General features: G+C 33.2%; 1 protein-coding gene and 1 long non-coding RNA gene across 16 annotated transcripts in view; one reads left to right on the plus strand and one right to left on the minus strand.

The window, feature by feature from the left end:
- Positions 1–18,328, minus strand: part of LOC138713242 (uncharacterized) — a 35,393-nt gene extending 17,065 nt beyond the window's left edge. Inside the window, exons 1-6 of one of the 4 annotated variants that reach the window (XR_011335799.1) lie at positions 18,162–18,328; positions 17,275–17,430; positions 12,729–12,898; positions 7,335–7,455; positions 6,667–6,740; positions 679–766 (exon numbers count right to left, since the gene is read on the minus strand). This is a non-coding gene — a long non-coding RNA (uncharacterized lncRNA). The remainder of the gene's footprint in view (positions 1–678; positions 767–6,666; positions 6,741–7,334; positions 7,456–12,728; positions 12,899–17,274; positions 17,431–18,161) is intronic. The other 3 variants (XR_011335801.1, XR_011335800.1, XR_011335802.1) reach the window with 3 other exon arrangements.
- Positions 1–21,986, plus strand: part of Spn (Spinophilin) — a 595,298-nt gene that overhangs the window by 502,484 nt on the left and 70,828 nt on the right. For 11 of the 12 annotated variants that reach the window (XM_069845172.1, XM_069845171.1, XM_069845175.1 and 8 more), the window contains 4 exons: positions 1,053–2,215; positions 7,353–7,501; positions 12,895–12,915; positions 20,947–21,099. In XM_069845172.1, the coding sequence (XP_069701273.1) occupies positions 1,053–2,215; positions 7,353–7,501; positions 12,895–12,915; positions 20,947–21,099 (1,486 nt within the window). The remainder of the gene's footprint in view (positions 1–1,052; positions 2,216–7,352; positions 7,502–12,894; positions 12,916–20,946; positions 21,100–21,986) is intronic. The other variant, XM_069845174.1, reaches the window with a different exon arrangement.

Genomic DNA, 21,986 nt, shown 5'->3' on the forward strand with positions numbered 1-21,986 from the left:
GATTTTTTGGTGAAATGTATAGCCATTTTAACAGATATTTCTTATTATTATGTTTTATTTATCATGCCTATTTGCTTAAAATATTTATACATACAATAAACACAATATAATATTCTTAGCAGTAATTATTTTGGTATATATGCAAGTTGTAAGAAAGCCGGTAAAGTCTCTATCAAGCGGCAGAAAAAAGTAACTATCATAGCAGCCTGGGACATACAAGCATTCTGAATGGAATTTTTAATGCAAGCATTGATGGAGGGGGATAAAAATGAGAAATGAAGACTAGGACCACACTAAATAAAGTTTTTTTGGGATTATTTCGTAATTTTCGTGATAAAATGGATTTTATTTCACGGCAACTGACATATTTCGCGTAAACCGACCAATTTTGCGATATTTCGCGGCTTTATTTCGCCCAGTAAGTGTCTAAAATGTGGAATACCACTAAAATGTCATTTTGTATGTTTTTTCCTTTATCGTTGTTGCCAAAAAATCAGGTCCCTACTGATTATGTATAAATTTTTGTCTGTAATTTTTTATAAAACACATCTTGAATCTAAGTAAGTATTATACTAATCAATAACTCCAGTTAAAAAAAAAATTGTAAATATGAAACTTTAAAACTTAAAACTATTGAAAGTGTTAAAATATATTTAAAAAAAAGATAATGTACAGTACCATTTCAGCTTGATGTTTTGTCCTCGTCAGCATCAGGTGATCTTCTGCATCAGTTGTGTTGTTCGTCTCTTGCTTTGCTGTTTTCTGTCTTTGTGGAAGAGGGATCACAATGAAAAGTCAACAACTGAACATATTAGAACAATATGAAATGTATAAACACACTATAACATATCCACAACATATACTCAAATATCCAATTATAATACACTTTTAGACATAATACTATGCAACACGCAAACATCCCCACTACCACCTGAACAACCCCCTTCCACAGAAGACAAAAAAATCAAAGCAAGAAACGACACCACAGTTGATGCAATAAACTACCAACTGGTGACAAAGGTGAATGATATAATTTCTGTTCTGTGTCTCAGGGCAAGGAAGTGATCCCAGTGGAGGAGGAAATTTACCCATATCTGCGAGTGGGGATGCAGAGAAACGACTTCGGGAGGAGGAGGCAGGAGAAGTCCGCCATGATGCTGCCCACATTGACAAACGTAGCAAGAAGATGGTGTCTTCGGTCCAGCTGCATCTTCAGGCTGCTGGACTCGGTCCAACAAAGCCAATCTCGGTAGCTAGTTCTGGAGACGAGAGCAGAGATTCTCTTCCATCCCCTGAACCTAGGGTAAACCATTTTGTGGAAAGTAGTTCCGGTTTTTCAAGTGAAAATGTTGACGTGTACCAACCTGCTCCGATTACAAATTCAGTGCTTCGTGAACTGGAGAGTCAGGGCTCTGACGACGTATCTTGGTTACCTGAGGCTAGATACACAGAAATCACTAACCATGAATGTAGTGAAAAAGTAGAGGAATCCAAATTATTGCACGGTTTAGGTCAAAGAGACACTTTTTCGTGGAGATATAAAGAAGACGCAGTTGCCAAGTTACAATCCGATGACGAAGATGAGAAGAAAAATGTTTTAAACGTTCAAAAAGTTGAGACTGATTTACATTTAAAATCCAAACCACTGCCCTCACTTTCGAATGATGAACCAGTGCAACCCAGTGAAAAGGACACACTTGAAGTGGACAAAGAACCAATTCCAGCAAATAGAACATCCCCACACGATCCAAGCAAGTTAGAAGTAGAGTTTGAGACTCAGAAGACAGGTGCTGACATAATTGGTGGAAGTGGTTATATTGCCTCTCAGTTTTTAACCAGTAGTGAAGTACCAGATTTGCAGAACGTCTCAAAGTCGGCAACAGATGTAGACCCTGTTAAGAAGGATAGTGCAGCTGACGTGAGTGCTTCAGAGCAATCTACTGAGACAGTAAATCAGGAGTCGGAGCCATTTCTGGTATCTCGATCAGTTCTCCGTCCTGAAGACGTAGGTACTGCTGCTCCCGTTTCTCATAGTTCCATGGTGCCAAAAACAATTTCGCCTCAGGAGCATGAAGGTGTACGGGAAGCTTCGTCAGAAGCAAGTATCCTAGATCTACAGGATGTTGAGTACGCTGATGCTGATGCAGAAGACGGAGACGATGAGGCTGAGCACGAAGAGGAAAAAATAAAGGCACCTGAGGAATTCTTACAGCAGGTACAGCAGAGGCGAGGTCATTTCATTTGCCATATTTGTTGATGTATGAGATATAGGGGAGAGTTGGATAGTATCGGACATCGGGTAATATCGGACAGTGCATTTCTTTCATCTACCACCAGATGGTAGTACCTGAATGACGGTTACGTTTCTGTATGCGACATCACAGAATCATAACCATGTCATTCAGGTACTATCATCAGGTGGTAGAGGAAAGAAACAAAGGACCTGAGGAATTCTTACAACAGGTACAGCAGAGGCGAGGTCATATCATTTACTATATTTGTTAATGTATGAGATGTAGGGGATAGTTGGATAGTATCGGACATCAGTTAATATCGGACAGTGTGTTTCTTTCATCTACCACCAGATGGTAGTACCTGAATGACATGGTTACGTTTCTGTATGCGACATCACAGAATCATAACCATGTCATTCAGGTACTATCATCAGGTGGTAGAGGAAAGAAACAAAGGACCTGAGGAATTCTTACAACAGGTACAGCAGAGGCGAGGTCATATCATTTACTATATTTGTTAATGTATGAGATGTAGGGGATAGTTGGATAGTATCGGACATCAGTTAATATCGGACAGTGTGTTTCTTTCATCTACCACCAGATGGTAGTACCTGAATGACATGGTTACGTTTCTGTATGCAACATCACAGAAACGTAACCATATCATTCAGGTACTATCATCAGGTGGTAGAGGAAAGAAACAAAGGACCTGAGGAATTCTTACAACAGGTACAGCAGAGGCGAGGTCATATCATTTACTGTATTTGTTAATGTATGAGATGTAGGGGATAGTTGGATAGTATCGGACATCAGTTAATATCGGACAGTGTGTTTCTTTCATCTACCACCAGATGGTAGTACCTGAATGACATGGTTACGTTTCTGTATGCAACATCACAGAAACGTAACCATATCATTCAGGTACTATCATCAGGTGGTAGAGGAAAGAAACAAAGGCACCTGAGGAATTCTTACAACAGGTACAGCAGAGGCGAGGTCATATCATTTACCATATTTGTTAATGTATGAGATATAAGGGAGAGTTGGATAGTATCAGACATCGGGTAATATCTGACAGTGCGTTTCTTTCATCTACCACCAGATGGTAGTACCTGAATGACATGGTTACGTTTCTGTATGCGACATCATAGAAACGTAACCATGTCATTCAGGTACTATCATCAGGTGGTAGAGGAAAGAAACTCACTGTCCGATACTACCCAACTCTCCCCTAGTTCTTTGTCCTTAAAATAGGCCTCAAAATTAGGGTGCATCTTATACAAGGTGATTCACACAAAGTGTTACAAATCAGTTTCCCTCAAAAGGATCAATAATACTAAATTATGCATTTTCCATATCTCGTTAGAGGAGAGGGATCCTTTCAGATTGCAAGATAAAAATACTTTCCAAGCTATATATGTCAATTTATCATATAGAAAACGAGGTATTGTACCTCGGATTCAAATAAGTACGAAAGAAACAAAAGAAAGTTAAAAATAAAAAATACAGAATTAATATCATGAATTCATTCTCCTGGTCCCTGCTCATGGAGCACAATGAAGGTAGCTCTTTTTATTTTGAATGGAATGATGGAAATTTTTTTGGATATTCTGTTTCTGTTTAACAAATCTGGCAATTTTTGTTCGAAACATTTTCTTTTTAAGTGACGTCTTAAGAAGTTACAGCTTGTTTGAAAATAATATAGACCCCAAGAAGAACCTCGACTGTGACCTTGTCCACCTGTGACAGTCTCGTGCTCTAGACCACACAGGCGCCTGCAGAGATTTAATACAGTCTTTAATACCTTTTGTGAACCAGAGAAAGAAACTTTAAAAAGAAAGGCAACAGTAACATTCGGATAATCATCAGTTCTTAAGTTATTTGATGACAAGCTACATTAAAGATTATACATCACAGTTATATGAACACTAATAAACACAATAAAATTATTAAAGAAATTAGTAATAGTCAGACATGTTTCGGAGATGTTTCTCCATCTTAAGTGACTATTTACCACGACTGCAAAACGAAAACAAATGTAATTAATCTCATGTATAATTATATTTAAAAAATTAATGACAAATGGAAAAATATGAGATGTCTGAATAGTAATATTTAAGTCTTTCAATAACTGGAAAAATTAAAAAATATAATGGTACAATAATATATAACCAATATTATTATGTCTTCTATATATGTATATAATAATAAAATAATGTAAGAGAATATAAAAAGTATAATGAAGTTAAGAATGTGATAGTAGAACTAACAATTTAAAAGAGTTAACATCTTATGATGTATGTACATTCTTATGATAAAAAGTTTACACAGATCATATTTAAAAAATGAAAGAAGAATGGACAAAATTACAATTTGAATGAAAGACTCACCGAATGGTTCAGGTGATCGAACCACATTGTTGCTTGAATTAAAGGAGACTGACTGAGATGAAGGAAAGGATAGAAATTACGTTGACTGATACTACGTTAGTCTTTTACTATTGAAAGACTTAAATATTACTATTCAGACTCATATTTTTCCATTTGTCATTAATTTTTTAAATATAATTATACATGAGATTAATTACATTTGTTTTCGTTTTGCAGTCGTGGTAAATAGTCACTGGTTACCTGGTTGAGGTTTTTTCCGGGGTTTTCCCTCAACCCAAGATGAGCAAATGCTGGGTAACTTTCGGTGCTGGACCCCGGACTCATTTCACCAGCATTATCACCTTCATCTCATTCAGACGCTAAATAACCTAAGCTGTTGATAAAGCGTCGTAAAATAACCTACTAAAATAAAAAAAAAAATAGTCACTGAAGATGGAGAAGCAACTCCGAAACATGTCTGACTATTACTAATTTCTTTAATAATTTTATTGTGTTTATTAGTGTTCATATAACTGTAATATATAATCTTTAATGTATCTTATCAAATCTATGAACACTGTATAATTGACCTAACATGTGTGTTTTATCTTTAAATATTATTTGATGACTTTGAAAAGTGATGATTACTTTTCTTTCCAAAGTTTCTTTCTCAGGTTTAGAAAGACTATTAAGACTGTTTTAAACCCCTGCTGTGATTTCGTGGTCTAGAGCACCAGATTGTCAAACAGGCAGCCCGGGTTTGCAGGCAGACGAGGTCGCGGTTGAGGTTTTTCTCGAGATCTGTATTATTTTCAAACAAGCTGTTACTTCTTAAGACCTCAGTTCAGAAAAAAATGTTTCAAACAAAGTTGCCTGATTTGCTGTGGAGAACCAGAATGAAAGAAAAATCCATAGTTCCATTCAAATATCAGAGTTACCCCTCTGTCTCCATACTCCACGAGTGAAACCTAACGAAATGTCATCCTTGACGCAATGTGAAAGGATCCCCCTCCTCTGACGAGGTTTGGAAAGATGATCATTTAGTTTTATTGATCCATTTAAGAGAGACTAACTTGTAACCCTCATGTGGGTCACCTTGTATATTTTATATATTGTGCATTCCATTTGTTCCCTTCCAAGGTCTTGTGGCTCATCATCATCGTCATATCATATCATTAATAATCATATTTTTTCTTTGAATTTCACTTTTTTTCCAAGGGAACCGGTTTAATTTGTGGGCTGTGTCTTATACAATGACAACGGCAACAGTTAACAATTCGTTCAACAGCCTGGCATAATTAGGAAATTATTTGTACTGTATCAGAAATATTGATTGATGAATTGGGAAAAATATGTATACATATTTATTACACAACTTTTAACAATATATTACTTAGGAATAATATCGTCGCCTGAATGCAAGAACTAGGTAACTTGATTTTTCATATTTTGTGACATTGCCTATTTACTTATTTATTGCACTAAGGAAAATGTCTCGTTTTCTTGTACCTATCTGTTATATTGGAAAATAGATGTCGTTGGTATTGTTCGATCAGTTACCTAGTTCTTGCATTACATTTTGTGCGATTTTTGCTGTGCTATAAAAGAGGTAACTAAAAAACGCAAATTTCGAGTTGCCTAATTCTTGCATTCACGTGACGATATATATATATATATATATATATATATATATATATATATGAGACCAGTCTCATGGTCTAGTGGTCAGAGCTTCTGGCTATAGTTCATGAGGTCCCGGGTTCGATTCCCAGTTAGAGAACAGGAATTTTTCCTTAAAGGGTATTATTCCTGTGTTCGTCCATGGTTAAGTTTAGATTTAAGACCTCTCCTGGCACCACATTATCATAATCATCCTATCACATTATCGGGTTAATGTAACTCCGCCTTCCAGGCGCCCCAACCTCAGAAGTGGGTTACAATTAAGCCACGGCCAGGAGAGAAGACCAGAAATGTCGAAAAGACAACCTGGTGGCATTGGATAAAAAAAATATATATATATATATATATTTATATGTTTTAATATAAACTAAGTTTAAAAATACCTTAGTTGACTAGTTTCGGCTTGGGAGCCATCTTCAGAACTGCGTGGTCCTTGCGTATTCCAGTGTCTTCATCCCTAGTGGAGGCGAACAAACAAATACAACCTCACAGATGTATACAAACTCACATGCAATAGCTGTAACAAGTTCTACATTGGACAGACAGGGAGTTCATTTCAAACACATTACAAAGAACACATCACAGCCATAACTAAATCACACAATACTTCCACATATGCTGAACACATCACAAACGCCAACCACACCTACAACAACATACACACAGACATGGAAATTCTACATATCCAGCCGAAAAACCAGAAACTAAACACACTAGAACAATACGAAATATACAGATATACAAAAACACACACGCGCACAACTGAATTTCAGAACACACACACTATTTGACTCCACACTACATAACACAAACACACCCCTATTGGGGGCGAAGACACCGAGACATGCAAGGACCACGCAGTTCTAAAGATGACTCCCAAACCGACATTAACTTAAATATGTACTCTAGTTGAGAAGATGGACGCATTTTTCATAAAATGAAGCTAATTTTGTTATTTAAAGTTATATTATACAATAATCTTAGAATAATAAATAAATAAACGTTATGTAAACTAACGTAAACACTGACGTATGAATACTGTGCGACTTACTAATGGTATGCCCCTTAGGTTGTCTCTGAAGTAACACCAATTCCAGCTCAGAGGGGAAGTGACAGAAAACAGGAAGAAGACCAACCACAAGACGGGCCACAGAGTTTGGCTTCAGATGTTCCTGAGACCATGACACCAGATGAGGCAGAGAATTTGTTAAGTTCAAGGTAAGTGAAGTACCTACTGCATTAAGAATTGAGAGTAAATGGATGAAGAAACGAACGTCTGTAGCGAAGTTTTGCATTTTGTTCATTGTTATGTTTTTAGTTACTGTTATGTTAAAACTCTTTAACACCACAAGTAGAACAGATTAAATTATTGGGAATTAAAATGATTGAAAATAGTTGTTTTGTAATTGAAACAGTTGAAATATGAATGTATACAGAATTTTTGTTTCGAACAGTAGACTCTTAACTAGAAATATATTAAACTATATATTTTTACTCCAGTTTCATATGAATTCGTAATACTTCTTTACATTGTCGGAAAGAAAATTAAATTTTTATTTGTATCAAGAACTGGTCATAAAATAATTTGTTTTAATGTAACTTAATACAGAAACTCAATTATTTTTATTACATACTTGACTGCAGAACGTAATTTCAATTTCTTTTAATTTATGATATTTAACTTTTTGTGATAGGAGAAAATATTCCAATAGAATTCCACACTAAATTTACTACATAATCTCGAATAGTGACATTTGAAACTCCTGCTTATCACATTCAAATAATTCACGTTAGTAAGATACTAATGTTGAGGCTATGGATTGGTGAAAATACCAATAAAACCCATTAAAAAATTAAAATTTTGTTTTTAACTCTAAAAAATAAAATAATGTTTCAATTTTCTAACTTTGTGCTTATTTTGGCTCTGTGATAATTTAAAGCTCCTCACGATAAATTTAAAGGGACCAGTGCATGCGTGGAGCTGCAGCCCTTTGAACTGACACTCGGCTATCATTCTGACAGACTTTGTTCTTCATTCTAACTAATTTTACTTTTTATTTAGTTCATATTTCGCGCTGTTGTGTAGGAGAAAAATATGTGTAGTAGGCCTGTATAGGAAGGGAGATTATAGATAGCATATATCATATGCATGCTGTACTTTGATACTCGTTTCCTCAATTTTCTAATTTCAAACATTATGTAACATTCAAAATGCTCTAATGAATGCAGTTTTTCTGCAATCTATCTGAAATTTTGCACAGAAGTCCATAAAAGCATATGAAGTAAACTGACACATGTGTTTTCTTCTGCTATTGAAAGTATTCAAATCACTATTTATTGAGAATGTGATAAATTTTAGAAAATTGAAAAATTAACAATATAAAAGGGTAAATATATAATTTTCATCTTACGATGTTTGGTGACGTATATACGTCCGTTGATGTGACATATTAATGAATTTAAATACTATTATAGTCACAATCATGCCATGGTATGAAAGAAAAATTTCACAACCTGTAGCGGGAATCGAACCTGCGACTTCCTGTTCTCCAGTCAGGCGCTCTACCACTGAGCTATCGAGTTCGTCTCACGCCAAATTCTTGGAATTATCCTTTCATACTGGCGACTCTGTTATAGAGTACTGTCCATAGCGTCTGATCTAGTCAGCACTGCTTATGGGTGTGAAGTCGCAGGTTCGATTCCTGCTCGAGGTTGTGTAATTTTTCTTTCATACCGTGGCATGATTGTGACTATAATAGTATTTAAATTCATTAATATGTCACATCAACGGACGTGTATACGTCACCAAACATCGTAAGATGAAGATTATATTTGTAAAAAGTTTCTTCACACCCATAAGCAGTGCTGACTAGATCAGACGCTATGGACAGTACTCTATAACAGAGTCGCCAGTATGAAAGGATAATTCCAAGCCTTTGGCGTGAGACAAACTCGATAGCTCAGTGGTAGAGCGCCTGACCGGAGAACAGGAAGTCGCAGGTTCGATTCCCGCTCGAGGTTGTGTAATTTTTCTTTCATACCATGGCATGATTGTGACTATAATAGTATTTAAATTCGGTAAATATATTTTCTCTCAAAAAGCAATTGGAAAAATATGAAAAGAATATGTCATATTTTACATACATCTATCAAGAATAAATTAAATATAAATTTAAAGAAAAATTACGTAAACTTTGAAAATTGGGCCAGTTATAATTAAGTATTAAAAAAACAACAAAAATTAATTATAAGTAAAATAATTGGAATATCAGAGTGAAAATTTATGTATTGCATGTCCACATTGTAAGAAATATGTGGTAAAAGTTTCAGATTAATTGGTGTAAAAATGTAGAAGTCAGAAATTTCACAGATCCATAGCCTCAATGAAATTATCACTATTTTCTGAGAATGTTACAGTAATTAAGAATTCTAAATATTGTTGACATAAAGAGATAAAACTAAATACAGTATTTTGACTTGTACAAGATTGGTCTACGCCAGATGTTGTTTTTTGGGCTATATTTTAGTGCTAATATTTAAAAAAAAAAAAAAAAAACTTACTTTTAGTTTTCATAAAATTTCCATGTTCATACCGTCAGTAATTCCATCCCCCCCCCCCCTTTACAAACAGTGATATTCAGAAATACTTTTAGAAACTTGCAGTGTCTCTCATATGTGCAATAACCATTAAGTAGAAAAGAAATGTATGTTTTCTCTCTCTCTGAAAAACTGAAATTTAGAATCTTGATGTTCTAACTTTTCACTTCATCCTTTACTCAAAGATAATTTTGAAGCAAACGAAAAGGACTTGTATCTGTAGTCAAGAGTCTGCTGTATTGAAACTTAAAAATTCAGGGTGTACAGAGATGCCAAATTCTCGAGATTTTTTTTTAAACTCTGCGTTTCAGTTTTATAATTTAAAACTCTTGATCAAGTATCTCTGTACTTGACAATTGTAAGAGTTCAAGAACAAGTTCTTATGTTTTAAAGGTAAAAAAATTATTCTGCATGAAGTATGTAATACTGCTTCTTTCTTTCAAGTTGCCTGGTTTTGGGCTTTTTATAGATGGTCACTGAATCAACACATGCCACGTTGTGCATGGCAAAACTTCACAGAAATTGGCATCTCTTGAATGTGCAAGTAGCTTCAAATGCATGAATGCTTTTGATCTGTTGCATGAAGAGTAGCTTCAAATAATGTAATTCAGATTAATTATCTGACCTATTGCTATAATCTGAGATCTTCATTTTAGAATAACAAATATTTGTTTAACATATATTTTCATTAGGTCAGATCTTTCAATAATTGTACTTTACAGTTGTTTAAGAGTATTGTGTTTTGTAATTAGAATAATCAGTTACCTTGCATCAGCTTCAGATACTTGAAATATTGCAGTTAATCTTAAGTTGATAAAAATTTTAGAATTTGATCCTGACAACAAAACATTGTAAATAGTGAATTCTTTCAGATTATATAGCAGAAAACTGTTAATACATTTCTTGCAGAAAATAGGTTAATCATAACATTATCAGCAAACATAATTTTATTATAAGAAAAAAATCAGTCGAAGATGTAAGAAAAGAAAAAAACAGTTCACTATTTGAATGTGATTTTTATGCAGAAAGTTCTAAGCGAATACTATTTTTATTGTGATTTTCCTAATTATGTTTTTTTTATGTATAATATATTCCTAGGTCAGTATATAGATAGATGCAGTGATGGATGCACCATGTGCAAGTCATGTTGGTCGTAGCCAACCATTATATACAAGATAATTATAATTAAACAAGTGAAGGTAGAAAACTATTGAATCTAGGAATGACAAATTCGGTATAAGGAAAATCGAAATCATTCATTCATTCATTCATTCATAGTTTTCTGTCCAAGGGCGGTCTTTCACTGCAAACCCAGCATTTTCCAATCTTCCTTCATTTCTGCCTTTCTCTTTGCCTCTGCATACGACCCATATACTTTAATGTGGTCTGTAATCTGTTATCTTTTTCTTCTCCGAACTTTTCACCTATTCACCATTCCTTCCAGTGTATCCTTCAGTAGGCAGTTTCTTCTTAACCAATGACCCAGCCAATTCATTTTTCTCTTCTTGATGAGTGTCAACATTATTCTTTCTTCAGCACTCTTTCTAGCACAGCTTCATTTCTTATTTTGTCTGTCCATTTCACATGCTCCATTCTTCTCCATACACACATTCCAAATGCTTTTAGTCATTTGCTTTTCTACAGCGTCTCCAAAATGTTCACTTCAACTTCGACATTCCTCCAGTCAATAGTTTTCTGTCCAGAGCTGGTTAACCCTTTTGCTCGAATGAGTCCATTTGGAATCACTAACATTTCTATAATCTCTGGCTCATATGATTTTCCTTAAGATTCCATTTGGTATCTCAGAAGTAGTTTCGTTTTTTACCGGTAGAGTGCAGCACCTGCTAGTTCCTTGGCCAGCTGTTATTAGGAAGAGGATTTTTTTTTTACCCCCCATGGTGTTTCTATGACTTTGTACATCCATAAATTCAGGTCAGAAGAGGTTAAGTAGGCATTGTTTAATTCTGTACTTATTGGCAAATGTATGCTTCACTTGAAAATGCTGTTTGGATATTGGTGAAACAATCTATTGCCAAGATTAGTCGAGTTGAAATTTGAATTAGTTAATATAGACTAATTCCTGGCCCAAAATTTCATCCTATTCTAATATTTGAGAGCTAATATGTCAACATTTTACATCTTACAGAACATCTGCTTTTGTTAGAAAAGTATACAGATGCTGAGCATGTGGTATAAGTTATACATTTCACAAATAAATAAACCACACTCATCGAAAGTATTTTTAAATTACTTCTCCTGAGGTGGTATAACAACAGTGAAAAATAGAAATAGAAATTCAGGAGACGTTTCTGTGGTTTCCTTTCATGCCATATAAGTTAAAACAACTTTCTTATGGCTTTTAAGAAACCCTGAGGTTCATTGCCGCCCTCACAAAAACCCACCATCGGTCCCTATCCTGAGAAAGATTAATCCAGTCTCTACCATCATATCCCACCTCCCTCAAATCCATTTTAATATTATCCTCCCATCTGCGTCTCGGCTTCCCCAAAGGTCTTTTTCTCTCCAGCCTCCCAACTAACACTATATGCATTTCTGGATTTGCCCATACATGCTACGTGCCCTGCCCATCTCAAACTTCTGGATTTACTATTCATAAATATATTAAAAAACTACTGTAAATAAATTGAACTTCATTGGTAGGTAAACATGTTGAATAATATTTCAAACATAGCTTAAATATTTCAGTTAGTAACTAGTGACATATCCTATATGATATATGAATACATTATTTATTTTCATACATGGTATTCCCAATTATAGAGATGTGAGGAACTGATTATTCTAGCTATGAAATAGCTCAGTGCTCTTAAAGAAATAATATTCTTACATGCATGGATGAATTGGTAACATACAGTACTTCTAACTTGTCATTTGTAGTTGTGTTATGCCATTGCAGACTGTAATACAATAATGTAAGGATTATGCATTGCTTGCCAATTAACTAATTTGCTGTTGTATTTTCTGCTCTTCTTGCTGTACTCCTGTACCTGAAGCATTCTGGAAAAGAAAATACGGTGAGTTGAGAGTCGAGAAGCTGAAAAAATAATTACACACATAAAGGAAATGTGATACATAACTCTTGGTACAGTATTTATATTTCCATTGATCTTTAAATCATACCAGTCGTGAGTGTGAAAAGAAAAGGTTCTGGCAAAAAGAAAAAAGGAATAAAAAAATAACATGTTAAGGTAATACGAGATTCAATTTTTTCTGTACATCTGGTAGAATATAATTAAAAATTCATTTAGCTCTATCACTGTATTAAAACAGTTGCATAAAGTATTACAATACAGGTCCAAGAATTTGTTGCATTGCCCACATCTTAAAAACTGAAAATGGGTCCTTTTTTTGCATTTTCCAACAAAAGGGACTAATGGGCAACCTAAAAAGAACAGTGGGACACTTAGGTGAAGGATAGAAGGTTCAAAAACCGGACTCTTCTATTCAAAACAGGACGTCTGGTCATATTAATTATAATATAATTAAGCTACAGAAAGTGCATATTAAACAATCGCGAGTTGACAGTAACAAATGGCAGTTCTGTTTTGTCTAAATTACACGCATTTTAAACTTGAGGAATTCTAGAAAAATTAGTAGTATTGATTGAATATTAATTTTTTTATTTTATTGTGCTTCCTCAAATTAGAGGCTGCCATTAGACAAAGCATACAAAACAATATATATGATGAAAGATAACAGAGTAAGGAAAAAAGTAAACAAGTACACAAACAAACAAACAATAGCAATTTACAGAATAAAAAAGTTACAAGTAAAGAAGCAATGAAAGCTAATAAGAGAAAGAAAAAAGATAATGTTGCGTTAGTTTTTTCAGTACACTGAATTAGAGTCCATATAGGTGATTTCGTAAGAGTTTGACTGACTCTCTAATTATGAGAAGGGCCAGTTCATTCAGAAACGATTTGTGCAGCCCTAGGGTCCTACAGAATTGAGAAGTTAGATATCGTTCCTCTTGCTCCAGACATCAATCCCGTAACACTGATATCGTGAAGTTGGTATTTATCTTTATAATACGGGATGGTTGGAACGTAGATTGCTCGTTTCTCCTCATGTACGTCTTCAGGCTGTCCTTTATACTTTTCAAACCTGATGGTGGGGTTGATTATCATACCCTGAGACAGGGATTCGCTAATGACGATTATGTCAATTCGTCTGTTACTGCCATTGTCGACAGTTCCGTGGACTTCTTCATAGACAGTGTATTTTAGTTTTCTAAGTTTTCCCAGTTTAATACAATTTTTAAATCTATTTTCGAGAAAGTATCAGATGCTGTTAGTGTTTAAAACTACACTTTGTCATAAGCATATTTGAAATACTCTACGTAAATAAACACATTTAAAATTAACAAAATGAATTTAATTGATAAAATATATTGAAAACGAAAATACAAAACTACATAATATTTGGATTTATTTAGAGCAGAAATTTCTTAAAATAACAATTTTCATAGCCTCTGTAGTGACATTGTCATGGGAACACTGCTGTTTATCTCGTAAGTTTTTCTTCTATATATTGCAGTGAGGGAGAGAGTTGTTATCTTTCATGTCGTCATAGAAAGAATATAAATTAAAGATATTTAATGCCAGAATCATGTCGAGGTACAGCACAAGTTGTTCTCAGTTAAAAGACTTGAATTTCGTAACATAGTATAAAGAAATACGAGCATGTAAAAGTGATATTTAAGTTTAATAATGTTTTATTGTTGTCTGATAACCACATTTGCTCAAGAATACTTACTAATAACATTTTAATGAAGTAACAGTTGAGTAAAAGCATGAGGAATAGCATATACCGATTTGTTTTTTATACAGTAGGCCTAGAACTATAAACGTTTGTAGAAGTAGCATTGACAAATTGTAGGTGAATGTAGTATTAAGTATAAATTGTTTTGTGTTCGTGTAAAGTTCTAGACATAACATGTAGAGTATTAAATTTATTATTAAATATACTTAAGTTACACATTGTTGAAGTTGGAATGTTTACTAATTCACCATATAGTAGGATCATTTAAATTTAAATTACAGGACGTTGTTAAGTACAAATCAGTTTTTAATAAAATTAGTATATTGAAATCTGTTCACAAAATACTTTCGTTTAATCAGTCATTTAATTGCTTAGTACTTCATCCTTTTGTATTTAATTGTTTATTAGGGAATACTTTTTGCCTCATTCTCGCTGATAAAAATTAAAATAACTGAAGTCAGATGAACGTGAAGGCCATGGTGTCAATCATCTCTAACTTTTAATACACCATAATAATATCGTGTATCCATTTTAAAACTTCCCGCTTTGATTAGTGAATTGAGGCAATAATAGACTGCTTGGTCAAATACCACTTCCTGTAAGGTACCATAATAAATAATAACACATTAATTTTATGTAATTCTGAGTAAAAGAATGTTCTCTTGATCATTCTGCACTGTTTCATTGAAAGGAATAGAGTGATGTATAGGCCTTCATATGACTCCAAAGAAAATTCTGCAGTATTCCAAAGAAGCTATGGCTGATGCTATAGCTGCAGTCAACATAGGGTCATCCTTATGGCTAAATATAAGGATCAGATTCTCATCGTTAAAAAAATGGATCCTTCAACAGCTTTTTCTCTTGAGATGAATACTTATTAACAGAGTGGATCATAACAATGCAGAAAGTCAGGTTTCCCTTAACAAAAGACAGTTAAAAAACTTGGAGCTGAGAAGAAAATTCCCGTGAAAGATTTTTTTTTTTCGAGCAAAAAATAGAATCATGACTTTTTTAAAGAGACATAATAGTATAAGTTTAAACATCTACCGGAATTTGACTTCAAGGAGGCAGCAAGTCAGTGAGCATCATATGAAGCAGTGGTTTGAGGAAGTAAAATTGTATTTTGAGGAGAAAAGGCTATCATCACCAATATTCAGTGCTAATGAGACAGCATTCTTTCTAAATCCTAAGGGAGGCAAAGTTCTTGAAGAAAAAGGGTCAAAAACAGTTTACCAGGATGCTGGAAATGAAGAGAAAGGGAACATGACTTTTTAATAATGGGTAATGCAGCCAATAGAATGGCTCCACCAATGATGGTTATTTATCATTGTCATCATCGTCCTCGTAAAACAGTAATAATAATAATAATAATAATAATAACAATAACTGACGTAGCTCAGGGATAAGGAGCTGGTCTCCTGATTCGAGGCTTCTTGTGAATTCGAATCTCTCTTGGTTGGGCCAAGTACCTGATTATCCCCCCCCCCCCCCCCCCCGAGATTTTCCCCAGTCTGTAAGGTGAATGTCAGGAAATCCAGTGCGAATCTTTGGTCCCATCTTGCAGTTGACAAAGATAAAAGTAATAAATAAAATTTTCGTGTAAATTAATAAATGCATTCCCACTATAATTGTTATAAAAACAATCCACTTCCAGTTCTTGAAAACAGTAAAGTCGTACTGTATTGGAATAAACAAATAATTAACATAGAAAGAGTATATCGTATTTTTATTTTTTCCTTTATAGAGTTTTAAATATTTTAAAATTTTGTTTTTATAACATGACATAAGCATCATTACTGTTTACGTTCTCTAGAACATTCAATTGAAATGGGAGAGCAGAAATGTATCTTAATCTTTTTAATTTATTTGAAATAAGCGTGTCTTATTGTCTGCATTTTCTGACCATTTAATTAAAATTTGGTTGTAGAGTTTATTATAAATTTTCCAAGATTTTATTTAACTTGTAAAGAGCATTGTTCATTCTCCACTCTCTAACACAGATTAAACACAAAAATTAAACGCTATATCATCTGCATTTTTTCTTAAGGGTTTAAAAGCAATGTTCGTGGCAATGACCTTGAACTTCCCCTGTTCATAACAAGCCAGGAGAAAGGGTTATTCAGAGCAACATAGCACGATCTCGTAATTCATGTATTATAGAAGCAAGTTTTTATGGAAAACTATTCAAAATACAGAAAAATGATATATTTTTTTGTTGCTCTGTACTAAAGAAATTATCCACCAGAATTAATGACATTACTTACTGTTCACCCTGTATAACCTGCACGGTAAAAAAAAACCCATACATTATACCGTAAGAACATAATTATGATTATCTTAGATATATAGTTAGGTAGGTAATCAAAGATTGATCTAGTTTTTTTTCCCCATATGATAATGTTATTTATAAATTGAATTATGATAGAAAATATGCTTACGATTTTATTAGGGAGCGGATTTTTATGTGCTAAAAATTTAAATATATTTATTTTTTATGTGCTAAAAAGTACGAAAATATTTGCTAAAAATAAAAAAAAAAAAATATTTTTCTTTTTTAAATATGACAAAAACACCTTACTTAGCTTGAAAAAAAAATGTTACTAGGTACTCACCAACCACACTTGAGTGCTAGTAGTTGGCCGAGAATTGCAGTGAACAACAAAGGTCATCTCCAAATTCTCCATCACAAATGCATGCCGATTATCTCTGAACAACGACTTATACTGTGAAAACGATCTTTCCACATCACAGGACGTCAGTCGTGTATACTGTATTTAAAGAGACGAATGTCACAAACACAAACACCGTCAATTTCACCTATAGGCACTTGAGCAACTTTACACATCTTTTTATATCCCCTGTTTTTCCCAAACACATTCTGGAATTTGTCCCTTAGTACTTGTACTTCTGAACCTGGTAGCGAGTCTAGTTTAATATTCACGGCATGCATCTCCCTGTTTCAGACAACAGGCTTTTGGATATTTCGAGTTTTTTTTATGGTGTCACACAAAAAGCTTAGATTTGCTAATAGGAAAGCCAAATCGTTTTTTAAACATTCATCTTTCAGTATATCTTGAAGGATATCGATTGACAAAGCCCAATAACAGGGAATCACAACAAGATATATTTCCTTACTTGATAGACATGAGCGAGAGGCGAGAGATTTATTTAAATTAAATAATGTTCATACCCGAGCTCTTCTCTGTTCGTACTTCTGAATGATATAATTGATATAGTTTTAAAATATTTAAAAGTTCTTGTAAAAAAATTATTTAAGTAAAAAAACTCCAAGATTTATGTATTTGTAATAGATTTCCTGAAAATATGTATTTACATAATTTTTTTGTGAAAATATATGTTTTTATGTGAAATAAAATTCGGGTTTTAAACTTGAAACTTCATGTTCGGAATTTTTAACTTTGTTAATTGTGTTTTATCACACACAAAACGAATATTTAATTACATAGGAATCCGCTCCTTACTTATAATAAACACTTACTGGTTTGAAACTAAATCTCTCTCTTCTATGTCACCCGATGTTAGAAGCCCTCTAAAAGAACTTGGAGAGATGCCACCATTCATCAACTAGTACAATGAAGCTGTTACTGGACATTTTAAATAACAGAATACATCTGCTAGAGTTTGGAGGGGAGTGATAGTTAAGCGAACTTCGAGATGAGTGGTCTGAATTCATTTGACATTTAAATTTATTTAAATTCAACTGATTGTATGTGTCTGTATTAAATTGGTTTTTATTGTAAGAACATCTGATTGTAAAGATAAATGGGGTATGTAGTTGGATTGATCTAGATGTTTACAGTTTTTATTTACATTGATTATTTTTACTTAAAATGATTTACAAGTTAAAGCTGATAAAAAAAAAATATTTTGCTTTGAAATCAGAGGGTTATTTCTCATGTATGTGGATAGTGATTTCGTGTTAAATATAGTTTTTCGTAATCATAATACATAATAAAATAATTGCTCTTGATATACACAGTAATTCACCGTCATTTAACAGGAAATACCTTAAATGTTGTATTCGGAAATTGTATTGTGTTTTTATTAATTTGATGCAAACATAATGGTTTTCACGCTAGATTATTATGCTCAAAGTGGTTGTCGTTGTCTTTGTCCCAGGAGTTTAGTGTCTTATGCTCAAGATCTTTGGTTAAAATTTAGTCAGAAATAACAGACTTTATATTAATTATTAATAATCCACAATCATTTTATATGATAACGTTTTCTAACCATCAAAACTGTTTGATTAAAAAGACAATAAAATTCTAATATTCTAAAAGTCTTCAAAGACTATGAATAATATCCTGTAAGTTTGCTTAGTAATATACAATGTATTCCAGTTATGAGTATGTTAATTTAATGTTGCTTTTATGCAGTGGTGATATTCAAAAAGTTTAACAACCAGTTCTCTCATGTGTACCCATGTTAAACATATACGGTATATGTTCATGGTAATTGCAAATAATACCTAGAAATAATTTAACAATGGTTCGTCTGAACTGGTGCGAATCGGCCGAATATCACCACTGCTTTTATGGAGTGATCCAACAGGATACTGTATAAATATATCATATTTATGAACACAGATTTTTCTGCATGTGTTCACACACTTTCACGAGTCTAAAAGAGGATTATGATGACGATGATGATGATACTATAATATGATGATGATTTATGATTATGGTTATACGTATATTTAATTGAACTATGGTATATATACGGCATACAAATTTAAAAAAATACATTAAGACATAAGAAAAGCAGGAAGTTTTAATTCATGTCTCAATGTCGTAATTACTGTAAAATCCCCCGTATCCGGCACCCAAATAACCGGCAATACCAAAACAACAGCACTTTTAGCTTAGCCAAAAAGGAAAAAAAAAAAAGAAAGAAATAGACATTCATGCTAAAAGGAAGAATGAGACGAAGATGTGAGTGGTTTTCGTGAATCGCACATTCCACATATTGTTTACTCTTTACATTGTTCACGCGTAAAAACAGACAGAAAACCCTGTTATGTCCCTGGGGTAGATCAGGTAACATCAGTAAGTTGTCACTTGGGCCTTAGAAACAATGCGTAGAGACGATATCTTTAAATTTACCACTTCAACTCACCCGTTTTGAAGGGGTGTTGGAAGAGTCTAAATAGGAAAGTGTGAAATTCTTTGTTCCTACAGTGCATAAAAGTTTCATTCAAGTGATAGATAGTATCATAGCTATTACTGCTAAATGCTGCTGTTGCACAATGGATTCCGCAAAATGCAAGCGAAATGTTCTCATACTCAAATCATCGAGCGCTACTTCGTCTTCATAGTTGCGACGTTGGCTACACTGCTCTTTACGTCATATGGCCACTATTTAAAATTGTCGTAAGATTACGAAAACTTTTAGTATTTTTTACGACATGTATTACAGTATTACAACAATTATGAACTGATGAATGTACATTACTGTATTCAATACTTACTAAAAATAAACATTGTATGTATTTCAAAACTTTATTTTTAAATATTTATATGAAAATTACTAAATTTAAACATGGAAAAAAATGTTTGTGCAGTACAGTATGTTTTTACATAACCTATAAACGTATTTTTCAATTATCCGGAAAAATTAGTTATCCAGCATTGGCTTTGTCCCACAGTTGCCGGATACGAGGAATTCTACTGTATTATGAACAATTAGTCTGAACTAGATCATGACAGGCATTGAATTTATATTATATATGTATAATATTATTTATACGAATTATATGAGGAGACAAAGAGAAAGGCGGAAAATAGGAAAGATTGGAGAAATCTGGGTTTACAGTGAAAGACCTGCCCTTGGGCAGAACACTATGAATGAATGAATGAATGAATGATTGATTAAACGGATGAATGTTATTTAAATTAAGAATCACATATTGGATATACATTTTTCTAATAGCACAACAGTCATATATGAAGGCTATAGTTCTTGATATTCTAACCACAGAATCCCTTTATGCAATAATTCATTTTCACAAAAATTAATAATACTAGAGCTCATACTACGGTATCTAATTGCAAGCCTTTAATCTGTCATTAATTGATTTACTTAAATTAGCATGCAGCATCAAATCTATCCTTTTTGCTGTCAAATTTAAATCGTTCTTTTGCTTTTTGACACAATCTGCAAAGCAGCAACTATTCACAGGGGATGTTTAGGTGGAGGTTATTATTGTTGATGTTCTGTAATGCTCATGCTATAATAATGTGCTTATTTTGTATATGATTCTGCAGTCAAGAGGGTCTATTGTCAGATGAAGAAGCTCAAGAAGTAACAAGACTTCTGTCTCCAACAGAGGAGAGAGATCAAGAAGATCCAGAATGGTTAGCTGATGTCCTTTCAGTCACAAGCGACTCTTTGATTCAAGAGTCCACCCTTGACTACAGGTATGTTATGTAGGGTAACAGAACTGAATGAAGGAATTTTATACATAACATTTTCCAAGACTTGCTCTACAGAATGGGTACTAAATGTCAGCTGAAAACAATGGTATTAAGATTGGAGGGGTTCCTTGTGGTACCGTACAAGATGTGCGAATATATGTTGGGTATTATTAATTCAACCAAATAGTATAAAACTGACTCAGAGTGGTAGTGCTAAAGATAATGTTAATACTATATGGCTTGTTCTGGTGAAGATATATGGAAATAGACCAAAGGTTGGCTGGGATGATATGTTAATACGGGTTAAATCTTTAAGTTAAGAATTTCATTTACACTGAATAATTTTATTGTGCAATTCGGTATAATCTGAAGTGTCATAGGCCTATAAATTATTTTTTTAAATTTAATTTTATTTTTTATGTTAAAATTAATTAATTGTTTTTGTATATGTTGCTGATTAAATTATTTCAATTATAGTTTATTTTTACTATATGGGATAATATTATTAATTTATAAAAGTAGATTTTTATTGTACCTTCTGTATCAGGGTTTATTAAATTGTATTATAAATTTTTTGTTTTCCGATTTTGAAGGATCTAATTGGTTATTTTAGTTATTGTTTTATAATTATTAATAATAATTATTTGGTAGTGAAATGTTATTCGGCTTCAATGGTTTCTGGTTTTTCAAGAAATGAATTTAATTCATATATTATTATTTATATTTCTATCTTTTTAGTTTTTATTTTATTAATATATGGGGGATAAGCTCTACTGGTATATTTTTATAATTTTTATTATTTTTGATTAGTGTTGGTTTTATAATAACTATCATTTTAAGTTTGTTAAAATTTTATTTTTTTAGGTTTTAAAATACATAAAAATATGTAG

This window comes from Periplaneta americana, chromosome 14, assembly GCF_040183065.1.
Source record: "Periplaneta americana isolate PAMFEO1 chromosome 14, P.americana_PAMFEO1_priV1, whole genome shotgun sequence".
Taxonomy (NCBI): domain Eukaryota; kingdom Metazoa; phylum Arthropoda; class Insecta; order Blattodea; family Blattidae; genus Periplaneta; species Periplaneta americana.